This window comes from Eschrichtius robustus, chromosome 21 (genome assembly GCF_028021215.1).
Source record: "Eschrichtius robustus isolate mEscRob2 chromosome 21, mEscRob2.pri, whole genome shotgun sequence".
In the NCBI taxonomy this organism is placed as follows: domain Eukaryota; kingdom Metazoa; phylum Chordata; class Mammalia; order Artiodactyla; family Eschrichtiidae; genus Eschrichtius; species Eschrichtius robustus.
The window spans coordinates 6,389,460-6,410,685 of NC_090844.1; the positions used below are offsets into that span (position 1 = coordinate 6,389,460).

A 21,226-nucleotide genomic window follows, 5' to 3' on the forward strand; every position below is an offset into this window, starting at 1 on the left:
CCCCGCCCCCGGGCTCGCAATTTCCGGCCGACCCGGAAGCAGCTCTTCTGGCTCGAAGGCCCGTTACCTGGCTTGAGTTTAAGTGTTTCTCGTTCAAACTCGCTCTTGGATGTCCTGAGCGCCGCGTCCTCCACACCCGGAGTCCGGGGCCCCTCGACCGCTACCGTCCCCGCCCGCGGGGAGCCCCGCCTAGTCGGGGGGAGCTCTGCTGCCGGGGCCGGACCTGAATCTGTTCCGGTAAAATCGCTGCGCGGCTGGTGCTCGCCCCGACCTTTCTGCCCCGGTTCTTTTCACCGTCTCCGCTCCCCACCCCGCTCCTTGTCAGGTCCCTCTCGGTGTGTGTTCTCCGGCCTCCGAGGCGCCGTCGGGCCGTCCCGCCTCCTCCCGACCCTGCGTTCTGCAGCCCCCTGTCCTCTCCTGAGTCTGCGTCCCCGTGCTGGCGTCATTCTGGGGCCCAGCCCTGCTGCTCCCCAGGCGTTCCCGTCACAGTCGCCTCTTCAGAGAGGCCCCTGAGCCCAGTGCTGGGGGCGTTCACCCGTCCCCGCCCCGTGCCACCCCGCGGTCTCGAATCCCATCCCACCGGCCGTGCCTGCAGGGTGTGTTTACATTCCCGGGGCCGCCCTGGAAAGCGTGCTCTTGCTGTGCAGGGGCTGCTGCATTCAATTCCTGCGACTGCAGAGGTGCGGCAGGGGGATGACGGGGAAGGAGCGAGATCAAGGGAGAACCCGGGAGACAGAGTGAGATAGAAAAAGCAGGGGTGAATGGAGGTTGGGGGAGTGGGTCCCATGGGCTTGAAAAGACCCGGTAAGAGTGAAGGAGAATGACCTGGGCAGCAGGGGGATAAATGAAAATGGACAGAAAGAGGATCTGCAGAGAGATGGCAGAGGGCAGAGAGGAGGAGGGTGTTGCGAGCGCCAGTGGCAGCGGGGGCAAGAGAAAGGCAGATCCCGGATTCATTAGTTTTGTTTTTAAATTTCCAACTTTCAGTCCCGTTTACAGGTATTGTGTCAGATTCCGATGATGAGGTCTCAGTGGTTTTCCAACCTTCATCACATGTTGAAAATATTCTTCAGTGCTTAGCAAGTAATTTTACACTAATTCCGTGTGTTCTTACTAAGGATATCGGTAATTTTCTATGTCAACAGTCAAAACCTAGATTAACCACTTAGTCTGATATTCAACATCTTTATCCCTTTATATGAGCTTTTAACTTAGTAGGCTGTGAACTGAAGTTTCCAGGCAAGTATATATTCCCTTTGTCGTGTCTCTGAAAGTGATCAAGGGTGAGGTGGGTTGTCCTCGGAAGTAGTTGGAAGAGAGCCCTTCTGTTCATGGTGAATAAATTGCTGAGCTGTTTCCATTGCTGACCTCCTTTCGTGTTTTCCAGTGCTACTAATTAGGTCCTCTTAAGATCATAAGTTTTTTTTTATATTTTATTTTTGCCTGCGTTGGGTCTTCGTTGCTGCGCGCGGGCTTTCTCTAGTTGCGCCGAGCGGGGGCTACTCTTCGTTGCGGTGCACGGGCTTCTCATTGCGGTGGCTTCTCGTTGCGGAGCATGGGCTCTAGGCGTACGGGCTCAGTAGTTGTGGCTCGCGGGCTTCAGTAGTTGTGGCACGCGGGCTCAGTAGTTGTGGCTCACGGGCTGTAGAGCGCAGGCTCAGTAGTTGTGGCGCACGGGCTTAGTTGCTCTGTGGCATGTGGGATCTTCCTGGACCAGGGCTTGAACCCATGTCCCCTGCATTGGCAGGTGGATTCTTAACCACTGCGCCACCAGGGAAGTCCAATGTCATTTTTTGATGGTTTTAATATGATATTCTGGAAAAGAGGAGTTAAATACTTGAGATTATTGTGATTAAAATCGTGAAAGGAAGTGGCTCTTGCTCAGGAATAGGAAATGTGACTTTTAGGGGCAGGCAGGGGTGAGAAGGGCAAGCCCTGCACTGTCTCATCCAGGCCGTGTCATTCCTGTGAGGACAGTGCTGGTTCCTCTCCGCTGGCCTTTCCTGCTGACCCCCTTGCCTGCTCCAACACAACAGGGAGTCACGAGGCCACTCGACAAGGGAGGGCCCGGACTTCACAAACTAAGCGAAGATCAAAAGTCTGTCTCCAATGAGGAGGGAGAAGACGGCACTTGACTCTGAGGGGAGCCGGAAGAGCGAGCAAGAATGCTGCTGTCGAGGGTCAAGGAGCCAGGAATGGGAGGGGGACTGGGAAGCCCAGGAGCGGGAGGGAGGGAAACGTCTCCCCATCCTCACCTGAGGTGACCCTGTGCTCAGCAGGTACAGGAGGAGACCGTGGGGTCTGTGACAAAGGCTCACACTCTCACTGCTGCCACGGAATATGTGGGCTTCCGTAGGATGGGAGGGTGTTCTGAAGAAATGGGCAGAAACACCCATCTGCCGGTCTCCTGTTTAACGCTTCTGAGTCCCTGTGGTTTCACTGGCAGCAGGGGACGGTCTGTGCCACTTAGTGAGTCCCCTCCTGTGTGTGGCTCAGTATTAGGGAGGGGGTATGAGAGGCACACCCTCCGCACCGAGGGAGGATCTCAAGGCTGATCTTGGCTGAGAAAGAAGCTTTCCACGTGTCTTTATTAATTCCTTGATTTGACCGTCAAAACTTTAATTGATTTCTGTCAAATAATCTGTTTCTTCATTTTATTCTTTAATCTTTTGTTTCTTTTATCTTCTTAATTTGTAACAATTTGAAATGTCAACTCACTCTTGTTTCCTTTTACTTCCTCTTGGTTTATAAAGTTGAACAAGCCCTCTCTGCTTCTATTAAGTGTGTTTAAGGTTAAACACTTTTTCCAGGTAACAGCTGTGGCCCTATTCTATGGAGTTGATATGTTCATTCTTCATGGTGATGATGACTCGAATTGGCAATGGTCATTGGATTGTATTGTAACCCTGTTGTTTAAACTGTCATTGTCTTTCAGGTTGTTAGTTTTGTTTGTACTACCTGATTATTGTTTATTTTCATTTTCATTTTACTGTGGTAAGCATATGTGGCCTATCTGATATATTCTCTTTTGCATTTAGCTAAAATGTTCTCTGTGGCTAATTACAAAGTCAAATTTGACGCGTGCACTGGATGTACAGAAGTCTCTACATTGGAATAAATGGGGATAAAAAGTCTCTACATTTTGGATGTACACACATATACACACACGTTCATTAAAGTACGTGTATATGTGTCTTCCAGGGACTCTGGCCTCCTGGGAAGAAGGCCAGACTCAGGGACCATGCCCTGCCCACCAGCCCTCCAAAGCTCCACCTACTCTGAACAAGGAGACTAGAGCACTTTCTCAGCCCCGTCTTGCTGCACTTTCTGCCATGCTCCCCCCTACAGCCTAGAGGTACGTGTCATTACTTTGGGATCTTGCTTCCGAGCCTGGGACTGTTGGTGGGCGACTGGACGGCCCCTCCCTGCCCTCCTGCGCTCACAGGGCTGTAGAGCAGCATGAGCAGTTGCCTGGTTCTGGGCAGCTTAGAAGGTCCTGCACGGCCTCCAGGCAGCAAGGGCCTCCTCTTCAGCTTTCCACGCTTCTTCTCCTGGGCCTATTCCAGGGCCTCTGAGGGGTCGTAGGAAATTTTTCACTGAGCCTGGCCAGCCATGGACTCCCTCCCCAGGCCTTGCAGGCAGGCTCAAATGGTTGCTGGCCCCCAAGATGACTTAGAATGTTTTCTAGAGGCTCAGGCAGGCCAGAATGTCCTCGTCTAGTCTCTCCTGTCAAAATGGCCACGCCAGGCCTCCTGAAGCAAACTTGGAAATTTGTGGACACCCGTTTCTGGAAAGGGCACTGGGAGTGACTTGAAAGCAACTGTGTATTTGTATTTTGTGGAACCCTCTGTAGTCCGCTTCGGTAGACTCGATACCCTGCGTGGATAGAGAGAGCTGATTCAGTGTTTTTTAACAAGAGGGATAAATCATAATTGTTGTAATAAGTACAATCACGGTGATTAACATCAGTAATGATAATGGTCTTTATGACAAGAGCAGTAAGAAGAAGAAACTGAAGGAGATGGGAGAATAGACTGCAGACCTCAGTGAATGAGTGATCAGATACCCAGTAGGACTTGGGGTGGTTCGAATCAGAGTCCTAGGTCTGCTCCTTGAAACGTGTTCTCTGAAGGTGAAGGACACGCAGCAAAAGAGAAAAAGAAACACCGGAAGTGGGGCATAGGTGAAAGCAAGGGCTCCTAGGAGATCATCTGCAGGGGAGACTTTCCAGGAAGGGAGGAGCCCAGGTCCAGGGCCTCCCTGCCGCCCCATCCCATCCCCTGGACGTCTGGCAGGAGTGGGGGCCTCCCTGGAAGGCAGGGATCCCTGCTCCCCTACAAGGCACATTAAGCCCCAGCACTCTCAGCCCTGAGTCCTGGCTGCCTGGCTGCCATCTGCTCTTCCTGGGTCCCTCAGTATCTGTCCACCTCTGTTCCAGTATCTCTGCCTGGGGCTGCTGGAAGGTGTCATCTCCCTTCCTCTGGCTGGCAGGAAGCCTGGCAGTAAAACACCAGATGAAAAAGGGGGCAATAATTATGAACAAATCAGAGGATGGGAAAGATTTTTAATCATATGAGTACTTATAGACACTCAAAAAAAACAATTCAGAGCCAGAGCTAGATCCCATTCTACCTGGAATAGACTTTATGAAGAACTCCGTGAGATCCTCCACGACAGAAGGATGGTTTAAGGGAAGATGCGGTAACGTGGCACTCTGTGGTCAAGAAGATAAAGTTGAGCCAGAGACTCTTCTTAAAAATGCCATGAAATTTGGTGTAACTACAGAAAGCAGGAAGTTCATATTAACTTGCTGTAAAAACTCCTCCAAAACAGGCATAGCATATGAACACTCAATCACCCAGAAGTGCTCAGAGAAATGGATGTACCTCTGTAATATATGAAGGTGCACAGACATATAGATATGGACACAGGGGAATAGCTCTCTATATGACATGGGAGGGCAAAGTATTGAAACAATGATACAATAATGTAAACATGCCTTGGTTAATCTTCTCTGACTGGTAACATTAACAAAGTGAAAAATCCTACTTCATATGATGAAAGAAAACTGGATTCTCATACGTTGCAGATAGAACAAAAGTGTGCTACATTTGGGGGTTAGCCACCAGGCACTATCTGTTCACTTCTAAAATACACACGAGCCCACAACTAGAATGCATCTTCTGCCAATCTCCCTCATAGTAATAAACTCATTATTAATTAAGAATGCCAAGTAAAGACATTCATGTTGACATCCCTGTAAGAGGCAGGAGAAACCAACTTAAAATCAAGCAGTGAGCAAATGGTTGATTAATTTGAGGTTCACTCCTGTATTGGAACAATAGAGAAATTTAAGGAATAAATTCTGTCTCTGGCAGAACACTCAGAGAGCATTCCAGCCTAATTTTTTTTTATCGTGATAAAATACACATAGCATTTACCATCTTAACCATTTTACGTGTACAGTTCAGTGGTGTTAAGTGGTATTACGTTTATTCATACTGTTGTCCAAACTGTCACCACCATCCATTTCTAGAATTCTTTTCATTCTGCAAAACTGAAACTAAATCCATTAAACAGTATATAGCTTCCTGTTCCCTCCTTCCCCGTCTCCTGTCAACCATCATTCTACATTCTGTCTCTGCTATACTATATTGTTCTATGTATTCCTTTTTTTGTATGTTTTAATACTTCTTTATTGAATTAAATTATAACATTATTTTTGTTATATCATTTCCTTTGTTATCTTTACCATTAACATGGATTTTATAGGTTGACATGTCTTTCACATCTTTCAGTTTCTCTCTAATCCTTTCAGTAGTTTTTACTTAATCCTTACTTACTTCTTTTTTCTTTTGCTGATTTTAAAGCCTGTCATCCATGTAAATTAATGACTTTTTAGCATTGTCATTTTCCTTTCTCTTATCTCCCACTGTGGTCTTTTCTCTTAAATTATTAATAAATCTTAATTTATTTTACTTTGGAAGTTTTGGAGCTCTGTCAAGTCATTTTTCTTTCTTCTGTTGTCTTATAATCTCTTACTTTCATTTTTGTAATTACGCTTTGAAGTTCTGTTAAGGTTTTTAATAGTTTGTAGTCTGTCCATTACTAAAATTATTGGATAATTTTTTAACATTAATTATTTATTTTTGGCTGCACTGGGTCTTCCTTGCTGCGTGCGGGCTTTCTCTAGTTGTGGCGAGTGGGGGCTACTCTTCGCTGTGGTGTGCAGGCTTCTCATTGCGGTGGCTTCTCTTGTTGCAGAGCACAGGCTCTAGGTGCACGGGCTTCAGTAGTTGTGGCTCGCGGGCTCAGTAGTTGTGGCTCGTGGTCTCTAGAGCACAGGCTCAGTAGTTGTGGCACACGGGCTTAGTGGCTCCGTGGCATGTGGGATCTTCCCGGACCAGGGCTCGAACCCGTGTCCCCTGCATTGGCAGGTGGATTCTTAACCACTGCACCACCAGAGAAGCCCCTGGATAATTTTTAAATAATGTCTTGCTCCAAGGCATAGGGTTCCTTGAATATTAATATTCAATTTTTTTTTATCCCAACCTCTCTTAGGCTTTAGCCTTTTAATAGTTACTGCTTTGGTTATTTTTTCCAAGTTATTTTCATTGAGTTGAGTTCTCCTTAAGCCACATCAGTTCATGGTGATAGTTTGGGAGAGAATAGCAGGAACTCCTCCTGGCTCAAAGAAATGACTTTAACACAGGACATTTGGAAAGTTTGTGGGACCTGGTTGAGGTTTTCCATAATCTAAGAAAGATTAGCTCCTGAGGGGCTGCTTTTTTTTTTAGCTTTTTGGGTTTTTGGGGGGTTTTTTAATTTTTGAGTTTTATTTTATTTATTTTTTTATACTGAGGGGCTGCTTTTATTTACAGTTCTCATCCACTCATGACCTTCTTTGATGCCTTCTATTTGGAAGTGTGGGCAAAGCACAGTGATACCTAGGTACATTCCTTCCCACTCACAGGGCTGTTCTGTTTCATGTGCATAGTGGTTCCCTGGATGTCCCTGTATGTCCTTAGAAGAAAAATCCTCAAGGTAAAAAAAATTATTTTATGTTTCAATTTAAATCTGCCCTGAAGTCGAAACCTAACATAATCCCACGGACAATGCCTTATTAGTCTTCCTCGATTTTCCTTCCTTGTCCTTGGATCCTCCCATATGCTCTTGATAAGTCAGTAGGTAAATCATACTTATGGAGTGTCTTCTGGACATTGTGAACTGTCCTAGATATTGACTACCTTTCCCCAGTTATCAGATCCTTGCATTAATCTGGGGTTTTTCTTTCAGATCTGATTGAAAGTACTCTCCTCCCTGCTGGGTGAGTCACAGAGGAAAATAAGAGGAAACAGTGCCCAGAATCCAGCTATCACACCACCCACCCACCCACAGACATTTAAATAACCCTCCAGATCCTCAGTCCCCTCAGCTCACCCTAGAAGATTCCAGTTCCTCATCAGAGTGCGTGCATACAGCGGGCAGAGAGCAAAACTCGAGAACCACCCTGGCACTACTTGTCTCTGTGATGCCGAAGACATTCTCCTTCCTGTGTGTTACAGAGACGATTCAAATTTCCAGGTAGGGACCAGTGTCTGGGGGAGGGGCGTCCTCACTATTCTGAAGATCAGGTACCTCAAAGCTTGGGGTAGAGGCAGGTGTTTGAGGGGTGTAGAACACAGGACCCAGTCCAAGTGCACTTAAACAGAAACATTGGGATAAGAGCTTAGGGCACAACTGGAGCAGGGCTTCCAACCACTTTCTGGCCTTGTGGTCACGGAGGAGGACGGCAGGGGCTCGGAGGGGAAACCACGGGCTCGCGTCAGTTTTCTCTCTCTGCAGAGTTTGTAAGCTTTGGAAGATGCTAGCTGAACATTCTGCACTATGGAGATGTGTACCTGACACCTTACAGGGTACGTATGGTCTCTGTTTGGGAAAATACTTGAGGTTCTCTCCTGTAAACGGGGCATGGCAGTTCTTACACAGAACCCATGCTGGGCTCCTTGGAGCGGGTATATATGACGGCTCAGTGGAGCTTTGATATTGTCCAGGGGCCCTGAATATCTGTCATTCCACTCCCTGATTCAGGTTGAAGGCAGTTGATTTTTGTCGTTTGATCATCGGAATGCTTGGGTGTTGCAGGGAGAGGCCCCGGTTGTCAGGCATCTCTTCCAGAGACACGTGAGAACAGGGTTACAGTCACTGAGTGCGGGGCTCTACGTGATCTGAAGCATAAAGCCTTCTGAAATCATTCCAGCTTTAATTAAGGAAGCTGGGAAGAGGTGCCCTCACCAAACTGAACTCTAGTTGCGTGTTCTATACTTGAGGAAATTCCCAATCACCAAACTTCCCCAGTCCTCACAAGTGTAGAACTATACAACTGTGAAATTTCAGAGTCACGGATCTTCAAGGGAAGTGACTTCTCTCCACTGCTTTTCTAACACAACCTTGTCCTGGACCCTCTTCTTACCTTCCAAGGCAGGCAGATGATGAACCTGCCCAGGCTGCAGGCTCTGTGTTTCCTGGAGTTGGTGGACATTCCCCTAGTGCCTGACTAGGGGCTCATGATGGCTCTCTCTGAAGTTGATTGACTCCACAGCCTAAAACTGGTGAACTCCTTCTCATCAGGTGGATTCCTGCAGGCAGTAGTAGCCCAGCATCTTCAGAAGCTCAGTATGAGAGTGGGCTCCACAACCAAAGTATTGTCTCAACTAGAAAGGATGGATTCCCTGCTATAACTGGAACTAAAATATTCCTCCCACCACTGAAGACTTCGTCTCTGCTTCTGACATTCTCTCTGTTTGCCTCAGAATGCCAGGTTCCAAGTCCTCCGGCTCCCGGAAGTCCACACCTCAGACCAGGGGAGGGAGGAGGCCAGGGCTCCTCTGCAGGAGGTGCTGCTCCTCTGTGTGGTCACCTCCAATTCCAGGCAACACTCATCCACCAAGTGGTGGAAGCGATAGCCCAGTGTGACTCAGGCCTCCTCCTCACCGTCCTCACCTACACACCCTGCGTCATTTCTGTCCGTCCCCTCGCTGCCGAATGGTTATCCCTCTGGGGTTCCAATGTTTCAGAGGCATTTTAAACCATGAGAGGACATAACTCACATTAAACTGTGGTCAGGGAACAGACTTTTGAGCCAGATACACGTGAGCGTGAAACATAGTTCAACCAATTATATGCTGTGTAGTTTTTGTTAAGTCACATGCATCCTATCCAGGTTGGTTTCATGAAAGGAAAAGTGACAATAATAATGGCAAACGAGGGAATTCCCTGGCGGTCCAGTGGTTAGGACTCTGCACTCTCACTGCCGAGGGCCCAAGTTCGGTCCCTGGTCGGGGAACTGAGATCCCACAAGCCGCACGTGCCGCGGACAGAAAAAAAGACAAAATAATAATAATAAGGCAAATGAATAAATGGCAAGATTATAAGAATACTCCTGTTACCTAATATGTGATCAATATTGATGACATGTTTGGGTAGAGGGCTTCTTAGATCTTCCATAAGAGTTATCCATAGACTTTGTTGTCTGTGCTTTCTGCTCAGTTTGCTTTGAACCTAAAACAACTCTAAAAAAATAAAGCATTTTTAGAAAAAGAATGAAAGGATATCATCTGTTTTCCTTAATTCCATATATGTGATTTACCTAATTAGTGAGAAAATACTTGATTAAAAAGGCATGCCTTGATTAGATCTACATTGACTTGGCATCCAAATTAATCAGGGTGTGTCTTTTGATTTACATGATTGATGAGAGTATCAGCTGCTTATAAAGAGGGATTGCCATCAAAAGCTGATTTATCTAGAGAGAGAAACTCTTGAGTTCCCTTGGGTGGTGACTGCATCCTCAATAAAGAGTTGGCTTCTTTGGCTTTTCCATGGGTTTGGGTAAGTAGTAGAGAGAATTTTTATCAGGAAAGACAGACTCCGTTATTTCAGAAGAGTTTATAATCAGGAAATGATGGTTTACATGAGTGCAGCCACTTGGGGGCAAGTGTCCTTACTGTGGACATAGAGTTTCTCTGTATTTATAATTCATATGTAATGGTCAGAGGTGAACTTGCCTAATCTTACCATGCATAGGTAGATTTAGACCACTGGGAGGGCAGAGTATAAATAAATATCTAATGACTAATTAGGTGAATGGCCTCAAGGAGTGGTAGAGTTCTGTGTAAATTAGGGCAGAGGGGAAGGGAAAGGTTTAAGTTGGTTGGAGTTTAGTGAAAGTCTCCTGCTAGTTGAGATTTAAACTGATGCTGACATAAAATGTGTATGGGTGGAAATGAAGGTTGATGCCACTCCCCAGGGTAGAGATAGCAGCATGTGTGTGGGCTCAGCCAGGTTATGCACACATCAATGCCAGGATGTCTGGTGGAGCCGGTAACTAAGATTGAAGACTAGAGGAGGAGTGATTTTTGTATTTGGAGGGGCAGAAGTATTGTCCTGAGAAATATTTCGTTTCAGGTGTATGTAAGTTTGCAAGGAGAGATGATAGCGCAGAAATGGAATCCAGACAAGAAGTTGGTCATTTTCAACAGACATAGCAGTAGAAGAAATTAGAGCAATTGAATAAATGGGTGAGAGGAGAACAGGAGCTCCCATTAGGTCTTGAGACGCTCCAATAGGACCGAGGAATTCTTTGTAGAGGACTGGGAGAAGGACTGATAACAGAGTAGATTGAAAACAGGAGAATGAGGTGTCAGTTTAGGCTAGGAAGAAGTTCCAAAAAGGAGGTCAAGTTTCAACTTTTGTTTTCAAGGAAGAATCTATCTGCAGGGAGATACTTGGTGATATTAACAATATGTATGCATAAGATAATCATTGCGGGTCTTTGCAGGTCAAGGGAGAGGAGGACATGAGGGCTGATGGCTGTACTTCCAGCTTGATGGTGAAGGGAGGATAGATGGGCAGGGACTTGAGAAAAAATAGGTTCAGAGGAGATTTTTGCTTCAAGTTAAAAGAGACATAATGAGCTTAACTGATGAGGGGACTAATGGACAGGTTTCTGGTAAAGGAGAACAAGAAAACAGGAGAGAAAGGAGTTCAGCTGGAGACGCTAGACTTAGCTAGTGGCAGCATGACCCGTCAATTTGAAGGGAGAAAAGGAGTAACCCAGGGGTAGGAATGTAGGAATATCTGTAGCTATCATGATGGTGAACCGAGTTACTTTGTCACATCATGTAATCCGTCTGTGTTATGACCTGAATTGTGTGCCCCCAAAAGTCAAATATTGAAGCCGTCCTCAGACCTCAGAGTGTGATGGTATTTGGAGGTTAGGCCTTAAAAGCGGTGATTAAGTTAAAATGAGGTTCTTAGGGTGGGCCCTAATCCAATTTGGCTGGTGTCTTTGCAAGAAGAGGAGATTATGGCACAGACATGTCCAGTGGGAAGACCATGTGAAGACACAGGGAGAAGACAGCCATCCAGAAGCTAAGAAGGGCGGCCTCGGAAGAGACCAACCCTGGCTTCACTTTGATTTCGGACTTAGAGCCTCCAGAACTGTGAGAAAATAAGTTCGTTTAAGCCACCCAGTCTGTGATACTTTGTTACAACAGCCTTAGCAAACTAATACAATATGTGTAGTAGGAAATAACCTCATCTTTTGAAATGTGAAGATTGTGTAGATTCAAAAGTCATGGTGACAATTTGAAATATTTATGGAGCAAATATTTGAAATATTTATGTTTTTGCAAAACACAGTAGAGTTGCCAGATATATTTGAAAACAACTAGGAGTAGTGATTCTGTGTTTAGACAGGGGTCGACTTAGTAGTGGTGTGTGTCAGATGCAGTCATGGAAAAGGCAGGTACAAGGAGTCACCTGCTATTGGGATTTTGATGGGGAAATCCGGTTAATAGTCCAAGGGACATAGAAAATGTTCTGGTCTTGGTAAGTGCCTGTTGAGTAAGTGTGGATTAAACTGAGCAGAAAAAATGTAGAGAGATGTAGCTTGATGTTTGAGAAGTGAAATAAGTACATTGGGGGTCCCCATGTGGCAGAGGACCTGAGTTTGGGGTATCAGAAGGCAGAGGGGTTGTAGTTACAGGTTGGGGCTCCTGATTAATGTCAGAGGTGATATTCCAGGTAAAACCTGGATGTGGTGTGTATTGCGTAAGGAATATGAGCATAGGAGATAGGCAGAACAAAATTAAAATGATAGACGTGTTATTTCTAGCTGTGACTTTGTTATATGATTAAATTTTTGGACCTCTTCTGTGTATGTCATTTGTTATATTGGTAAACTAAAATCGCCAGGTTTATTTTAAGGCCTAAATGAGTGAATATACGTAAATATCCAAGCACTAAGTCATGTTTGATACAGACTTTTTTTTTTTTTTTTTTTCTTTTTCTGGACCTCAGGTACAAATGGGTGAGTTAATCCTACTTTTGTTTATGATGCATTATCATCATTTTCCCATGAAATATATCTAGTTATTGGTATTTTAGGGGAGCATTTACACTTTATAAATGCTTTCTCTGTGTGTCTCTTGCACACATTTGTGTGCATACATATATATATATATGCATGTACACATACGTGTGTTTGTGTATAATGAAATGCAGGGATATTGCAGCTAATGAAGATTAATGCAGAACAGGATTTCAAGGATTTCAGCTACCCCTTTACTACCGATAATCAGATGGAGTTAACTAGATTTCCTCGTAAACCCCTGCCATCCTTGACACAGAGGGCTCAGACAGTCCATGACCGTAACACTATGACTCGTGTGCTCCTGCTACCTTCTGGAGCAGGCGATGTTAAGGACTAGGCTGGCAGGGTGGGTGCCACGGTCCCTCCAAGTGGAATAAGCTCTTAAGTTAACGCCCTCATAAAACAGACTTCTAGTTGATTGACTTCCAGGTCCTTGGGGGTCAGATCCAACAGAGTTAAGGGAGCACTGCCATGAATGCTGGGGAACCGCTGCCAGTGTGTAAGTCAGAATAATGAAATCTGAGAATTCCCAGTGTTTACCTGCAGGTGGGAACCAAAATCTACGTGCAGCGTGGGTCAGGGGTCACTGGTTTGGAGTCAGGGAGAGAACTGAATAACTGGGTACCACAGGCTAATTAACATATGAAGCTCAATACTTTCCATGTTCTTGTCTGTAAGTTATTTGTATTTTTACTTTTTAAATTAACAACCACAGTTAAAGTCTTCTTACTTTTGACCCTGGGAGAGGAGTAGAGGCCTCTGTGTGTTTCCAGTAGAGTGTGCACTGCATGTTTGTTGGTTAGACTGGGCGTCACACCCAGGTGAAGGTTTGGGGCTTCATGAACGTGTGCACAGGACTGGAGTCTCACGGCTTCTTCTCCATCCTCAGCTCTGCCTGCTTAGTGCTTGGACTGTCTGTGAGTGAAAACCCAAGAAAGACTGCTCGCAGCTGGGTTACTGACAATGCAGCCATTGGTGAGTAAGCAGTGCCTCTTTCTGCTGGAATTGTACACACTGCTGCTGACAGCGGATGGGCAGGTTTCTCTTACTTGCGTGGATGTTCTAAGTGCAGTCAAGAAACATGCAGGGGTCTGAGCTCCAGTGAAGTTTCCCCAGGACTCTGGGATGGTTGTCATGGGTCAAGATCTCCTTAATAACCAGTATCCTTCCTAACATCACACTCTTTTATTCCAGCCTCCGCTAAGCCTGTGTATTTACAGAAGAGGTGAGAGAAGTTTTCTTTCTCTAATCTGTCCATGGTCTCATTGGGGAATAATTTACTCGTTAATCACGTTATTGGCTATCGTGGTCTAAGGTTGTGGTGAACAGAGATGAGGGAGGAGGAGAACATTGCAGTCCAGTAGGGAGGCCGAGGTCTCATCAGGTGAGTTCAGTCAGTCCTGTCTTCACAGGTCCTGGGTGCGGGCTGTGAGCTGTGAAGGGACCCCGAGAGAAGTTGAGGCCAAAGCAGGCATGAGGAATCATTCATTTATTTTTTTCCAATTTTAAAGTTTTGATAGAATATATTTGCTCTTTCAGGAACTTCTTAAAAAGAAAATTAACCCCTTTTTTCATTTTTAGTAACTGGAATTAATGTATAGGGAGTATTATTTGCTTAATTGTGGCTCCATATTCAGGAGGAGTAGAGTAAAATTTAAGACCCTGTGGAAAGATTTGAAGAACTAGACAGACCAAAACCAGTCAAGAGGCTTCTGTTATCCTTTAGCAGAGAGACAAGCTAAAGAGGCGACAGTGAGGACTGGTGTTTGAGGTCCCAGAAAAAATTGAGAGTGGGGGTCCTGCCACCACAGGGACGGGTCAGGCTGGGTCTGTTCTTCAGCACAGCCACCCCAGAGTCCCCCGGCTTGTGTGCTGAACCATCTCACCTCATACCTTCTTATCAACACCCAAGTTCTGTGGAGTTCAGCGAGACCACGCCTGTTGACACCAAGTCCTGTATGAAACTTGTTCATTTCTGAATAATGCTGGAGATGGTTTCAAGGTTCTCGGACATTTTAATAAGTAATAGATTGAGGCTTGTATTTAATACATGTTTACTTAGGTAGGAAGAACTTCATCCATTAGTTCATTGGATCTTTCAATACTCATAACAGGTTATGAAACCATTTAATAGATGAGTCTGAAGTTCATTTAGGGGAATGATACAACTACAGTTATGGTTTAAAAGTGGCAAATCATAGTTATTGTTTGCCTTGGATGTGTCAATAAGTTATTTGAAATTAATCAGGAAGAGTTTTATGAATTTTCAAATGCAGCTCTTTTTTTTTTTTTAAACATCTCTATTGAAGTATAATTGCTTTACAATGGTGTGTTAGTTTCTGCTTTATAACAAAGTGAGTCAGTTATACATATACATATGTTCCCATATCTCTTCCCTCTTGCATCTCCCTCCCTCCCACCCTCCCTATCCCACCCCTCTAGGTGGTCACAAAGCACCGAGCTGATCTCCCTGTGCTATGCGGCTGCTTCCCACTAGCTATCTATTTTACATTTGGTAGTGTATATATGTCCATGACACTCTCTCACCCTGTCACATCTCACCCCTCCCCCTCCCCATATCCTCAAGTCCATTCTCTAGTAGGTCTGTGTCTTTATTCCCGTCTTGCCACTAGGTTCTTCATGGCCTTTTTTTTTTCCCTTAGATTCCATATATATATGTTAGCATACTGTATTTGTTTTTCTCTTTCTGACTTACTTCACTCTGTGTGACAGACTCTAACTCCATCCACCTCATTACAAATACCTCCATTTCATTTCTTTTTATGGCTGAGTAATATTCCATTGTATATATGTGCCACATCATCTTTATCCATTCATCCGATGATGGACACTTAGGTTGCTTCCATGTCCTGGCTATTGTAAATAGAGCTGCAATGAACATTGTGGTAGATGACTCTTTTTGAATTATGGTTTTCTCAGGGTATATGCCCAGTAGTGGGATTGCTGGGTCATATGGTAGTTCTATTCAAATGCAGCTTTTAATCACATGTCTGAACTCACAATTACCAGTTTTTTTGGGAAAATTTCCAGGTTTTTTTTATTACACCACACTTCGTGTGATATTCCTTTATAATAAAGTTTTATTAATTCAGACTGTGTATATCTCTGTGATGTATTGAAAAGCAGATGCCAGCTCAGCACTGAGAATGAACTGATGGGAACCCCAAACTCAGTTTGATCTTTCTGTACACCCAGCTTCTCCACCCCTCCCCTCAGTGCTGCCATATCAACCCTCCAGCTCTGGACATTAGTAGGGGCTGCTCTGTCTGAACCACAATATCCATGTTTAGGAATCAGTGACGTTTGAAGATGTAGCGATCAGCTTCACCCAGGAAGAGTGGGCCCTGCTGGACACATCCCAGAGAAAGCTGTTCAGAGATGTGATGCTGGAGAACATCAGTCATCTGGTCTCTGTGGGTGAGTCTGTCAACATCTATGTATGTATGCAGGTAGGTGGGTAAGTAGGTTAGTAGGTAGGTAGGTATTCATTGATTCAGTCAATAAGTATCTAGAACAGCTTCTGCATACTCACTCCACTCCCCGTCCTGATTCTTTCATAGACCTTATAACTACATGAGAGAAAGTTGTTTAATATATTACTTACATCTAGTTTGTCACCCCACTAAAATGTAGTCTTGACCACAATTTAATGTCTTCCTTGCTTTAACACTCAGAACAGACCCAGGAACTCAGTGAATGTTTTTGAATGCATAAATAAATTGATTAAATATTCTCTAAATATTCTGCTCTAGTCACTATTCTGAGGCTTGACAGCAGACTAGAGAAAATAGCAAAACCTTGATTATTCTTGTGGAACTTATGTTTACTGGCGTCTGTTTGAAAATAATATTCAACCGACTGTGGAGACATTTCATTTCTCCATTTTTTAAAAGGCTGAGGATTCTGTGTTCTGTCTTTGAACTTGGCCATGGACATCAGCATCCAGAGGTCTTCACTATTTTGGTCACATGATCTGTACTTCAGTGTTTTCTCTGCTCATGGTGTTGTTGCCTGGGCTGAACTTCAGTGGTCTCCTTGTTCGTCCTCAGTAGCGTGTCCTGAACTTGATGATGGTGCCCTTTTATTAGCACAGAACTCAAAATCCACCTTTTTTCCATGAACAGGGTATCAGCATTGCAAATCAGATGTGATTTTCCAGCTGGACCGAGGTGAAGAGCTGTGGATTGAAGGAAGAGGATTTTTCCAAAGCCACAGTCCAGGTATGCAGCAGCGGCCTGTGCTTCAGTATGAGGAGGTGCCTAGTCAGTGAGTGAGTATGTACTTAGAAACATCAACTGAAGATTTTGTTAAGTGAGTGAGGTTTTCTAAAACGCAGGTGAACGACATTGGGGCAGAATTCTTTAGATGTTATTATTCCTTACATATTTCAGTCACATTCATGTGTACTCCTGCCATTATCTTTTTTTGGCTTTAGGGAAAGTTAAACTTTCACATGATAACTCTTGTTCTCATCCTCCCCTCTGAAGGTTTTCCCTCTCGCTACCCAACATCTCATCTCCATTTTAATATTTTCATATTTCAGTCCTGAAAATCTTTACTAATTGTCAATGCCCTATAATGTGTTTCTGTTTCCTAGAGTATTCCCTATTGAAGTACCAATTTTTGAAACATACTCATAAAGGTCTTGGAGCTTTTCAACATTTTCATTCCCCTAATGGCATTCTATTTTTTTTTTTTTTTCCAATTATTTTAGGCAGGGAAAGTGCCCTTAAAGAAATGTTAGCCACACAGCATATCAGCAGGAAAGACACATCTACAGTCATCCCACTGGTAAGTTTCCTGAGTGTTAACCCTGGTCATCCAAATTAAAGACCTGGCAATGGAATGTTAGTAATTGAGCACAATAGCCTGATTTACATTCAGTTGGGATTAAGCTATTTCTGAGCAAAAACTTATGGGTGGTTTGAATTTAGTGCAGAAATTAACCTGAGCTCAAAACCATAACCTCAGACCTTAAAAAAAAAAGGGCAACTGCATAAACATTGCTCCTATGCCTAGTCTTTGAAACATATTGCAGTCTTCAAAATTAACCTATAACCTCTGCAGCTGGGAGGCTATAAAGAGAAAGTCTTTGTGTATGCAGGGAGTAACACATCAGGTGTATGCAGGTCATATCAGAAGGATTTTAAATGGAGACTCTCACTGAATGCTTTGTTTTAGATTCGCGTGTAGAGAAAAGAATGTATGTATGTGGACAAACCGTTAATAGCCTTTTATCTCCTTCCCAAAAGCAGGTATCTCACACTCCAGAGGATCCCTTCGAATGTAATGATTTGGGGGAAGATTTCACTCATAGCTCCACACTGAGTCAACATTTCTTAACTCACACAGAAAAGACACCCTATATCAACAAACAGTGTAAAAAATCCCTTAGTGACCAATCATACCTTAATCAACATAAGCAGATTCACACTAGAGGTAAGTCGTGTGAGTGCCATCTGTGCGGGAAAGCCTTCAGTAATTGCTCTAGCCTTAGAAGACACGAGATGACTCACACTGGAGAGAAACCGTATGAATGCCATATCTGTGGGAATGCCTTTATTCAAAGCTCTGACCTTAGAAAACACAATCTAACTCATACTGGAGAGAAACCATATGAATGTCATCTCTGTGGGAAAGCCTTTAGTCAGTCCTCTAACCTCAGACAGCATGAGAGGACGCACACTGGAGAGCAGCCGTATGAATGTCAACTCTGTGGGAAAGCCTTCAGTAAATGTTCTGCTCTTAGACGACATGAGAGAACTCACACTGGAGAGAAACCGTATGAGTGTCATCTTTGTGGCAAATCCTTCAGCCAGTGTTCTGCCCTTAGACGACATGAGGGAACCCACAATGGAGAGAAAATTATGAATGCTTTCAGTAAGTATTCTGACCTCAGATGACATGGTATTATAAATGTAACAAACGTGGACAAGACTTCAACCATAGCTTTAACATTTAAACACACCAGAGGACTCACATCGAAGAAAACGCTGTAATGGGAAGATCCTTCAGTTATCCTTATTCAACTTGACATACGCAAATTTATATGGAAGAGAGTCCATATGTGTGATACTTATATGGCAAAATCTTCAGTCAGTGGTCTGACCATAGATGACATGAGAGAACTCATACTGTCAATAATAACAACAGCTCTAAACTTTAAACACACTAGGGGACTTGCACCAGGGAGAATCCAGGTCTGCAATCAGTGTGAAAATGCTTTCATTTATAATTCATGGTTAAACAACATGAGCAAACTCCATTTGGGAGAGCCCCTAGGTCTAATCACTGTGAACAAACATTCAGCCAAGCACAGTCTTGATGTGCATGAGAAAACTCAGTGAAGGAATGAATAACCACTACAACAGGAAGTAAGAGGATGAAGGCTCTTAAGGAATACCAAGTAATTCATCCAGGAGAAGTGTTCAATGTAAAATCATGAGAAATCCTTTATTCATAGAGCCACACTTGTGGTACATGTGTGGATTCAGACTATACAAAACATGCTCAGTGTCATGAAAGAAGGATGACACTTCAGTGATCTCTCATTTCATAATCAACGTTAAGGTTCTCACACTGAGGAGACAGCAGTCTTAAAGTGGCAAAAACTTCATCTAGACTTCACATTCAGAAAAACTAAGTTGAGGGGGTGAAAAACCCTTTAAAAGAGCCTTTAACATACAATTCAGCAAATAATTCAGAATTTTGAGAGAACTATTTATGAAGAAAAACCTGACATATAAATGCAAACAGTAAAGTGATCTGGGAATACCGAATGCAGAATTTTGTAAGAAATTAAATTTTTCCAATAGATGATTATTATTTGTAAATATTTGAACAATAAAGTCAGTTGCTAAAAAGTCTAGTCTGTTGGTGAAGTTGTAGTTTTCTCCATGCAGCTGCAAACACACAGCTCTGGGTCTGCACTCCATGGCGTGTCAGGGAGACTCGGCCCGACTCTCTTTGTGTCTTCCCTTTCTCCACAGCCCCTTCCACACAGCTCATCTCCACTCATTCCAGCTTCCCACCAACATCAGCTGTCTCCATCTATGCACTGGTGGTGACACAACAGGGACCTTCACCCCACTGGCTGGTTTCTCAATGTGCCATGACCCTGGCCTACCACGTGGACAGTATCATGGACGTCTAGTGTAAACCACGGGGTAGTCCCCAGCCTGTCTCTGCCCCTGGGCAGCTCTGTGGGGCCAGAGAGACAGGCAGCTCTGCTGTTCCAGGCCAAGAACACTCCTTGGATTTTGCCGTGAAGCCCCTGAGTTGAGCTAGCTGGGGACAGGAGCTCATTGTACGACGCCATCCCACATCTTATTCAGGTGAGTCCTGAGTTACGCACCTACTTGCTTCCCAAACGGAGCCACTATTGTGCCCTCCCCGCCAACACACACACACACACACACACACACACACACACACACACACACACAGCAGCCCTGAAAAGAAGACCCCAGCAATATAATATCCCCTAACCTATCAGACACCACACAAGCCTGTCTTATTAACTTAATATTCTTTTCCCCAAGCAAAATGAAAGTTCTCTCAAAGCAGGTCTCTCCTGCTTTGCGCCTAGGGCTTGGAAACGCGTTGCCCTTCAACAAACTTCCATACTGAACCTAAACCTCAAGGGAAGTGCTCTCAAGAGATAACTCAGCTGATCTGTGCTCTTCCCAAACTAGCACAATCCCCAAATCATAGCTTGACAGGCTGATTAAATAAACACATCTTGGGGTGAAACCGATACATCATCATTTAAAAAAAAAAAAAAGTTATTCTGCTGTTCAGCTAGGGTGGAAACAGTCATGTGCGAGGATGATGACCAACCAAAATTCAACATCTTGGTGCTCTGGCTGGAGGGGTATTGGCTGTGATCAGGCAGGGACACATGGAAGTGTGAACAAGGGTTAAGTGGAACAAACTAGTGACAAGTTCAGATCTGGAAGACAGACCCCATGGGTTATTTCCACTGTCACAGCCCATGAGACCTTGTTACTGAACCTTTCTGTGGCTCAGTTTCCTCCATTCTAAGGTAGAAGTAAGCTTAGTGCCTCTTAGAGTTGTAATGAGTACTACCGAGTTGATACTGTATACACCAAGTTGTTACTGCAGGTAGTAAGCACTTTGTGTTTGCAAATAGAGAATATTTTTTATAAATTAAGATATGGAAACACCACTCTTCCTTACCTCATTTTTATATTGAAATATTTCATATCACTTAAAAATAGAATAGATTTTTATTACTACTACATTTAATCTGCTTAGGACATACATAATTTACCCTAAAGCTATAGTTGACTTTAGCTGTGATCCTGGGCCACAACTGAATTTGAGACTTATTTGGTGGCTTAGTCAGAAATCACCTCCTGTGCCTGACTGTGTCTCCAGGAGGGAAGGGCCTGGTGCTGCTGGGGGCAGGGCCTGTGTAGGTGCTGGGACCCCCAGGAATGATGTGCACACTCCCTTCTCAGGGGAGCTCATGTCCCACTGGAATCTATCTACACCGACCTATGCATGTGAGTGTGCTGGGCATTTGCAGTGAGATAAGGGATTTCAGGACTGATCACATAAAGTCATGACCACAGAGGGGTAGCATCACAAGATGAGATGTATTGGGTGGCCCAAAGGTGCAGCTTCCCTATCAAGGATAACTCCTTCCAGAAGCTAGAGTGTGGGACCACCACCAGGAAGGGGAAGATAACAAGGGAACACCTGGGGGAGAAGGTGTTTGGAAAGGGGGGGGTGGTTTCATTGTCC

General features: G+C 44.4%; 1 protein-coding gene across 5 annotated transcripts; it reads left to right on the top strand.

Moving 5' to 3' along the window:
- The first annotated feature begins 35 nt into the window (after window positions 1-35).
- On the top strand, window positions 36-19,269 carry LOC137756109 (zinc finger protein 705A-like). 5 transcript variants are annotated; one of them, XM_068532381.1, is made up of 9 exons: window positions 36-237; window positions 3,202-3,355; window positions 7,297-7,584; window positions 7,846-7,916; window positions 13,326-13,411; window positions 15,748-15,874; window positions 16,582-16,677; window positions 17,172-17,248; window positions 17,710-19,269. In XM_068532381.1, exons 5-9 carry the CDS (start codon window positions 13,400-13,402, stop codon window positions 18,358-18,360), a joined length of 963 nt encoding a protein of 320 aa, XP_068388482.1. In that variant the 5' UTR covers window positions 36-237; window positions 3,202-3,355; window positions 7,297-7,584; window positions 7,846-7,916; window positions 13,326-13,399; the 3' UTR covers window positions 18,361-19,269. The 5 variants fall into 5 exon arrangements, with proteins under 5 accessions (XP_068388482.1, XP_068388486.1, XP_068388485.1 ...); XM_068532385.1 differs by having other exon boundaries at window positions 17,713-19,269; XM_068532382.1 differs by lacking the exon at window positions 36-237 and adding an exon at window positions 638-680.
- The last annotated feature ends 1,957 nt before the right edge of the window (window positions 19,270-21,226 follow it).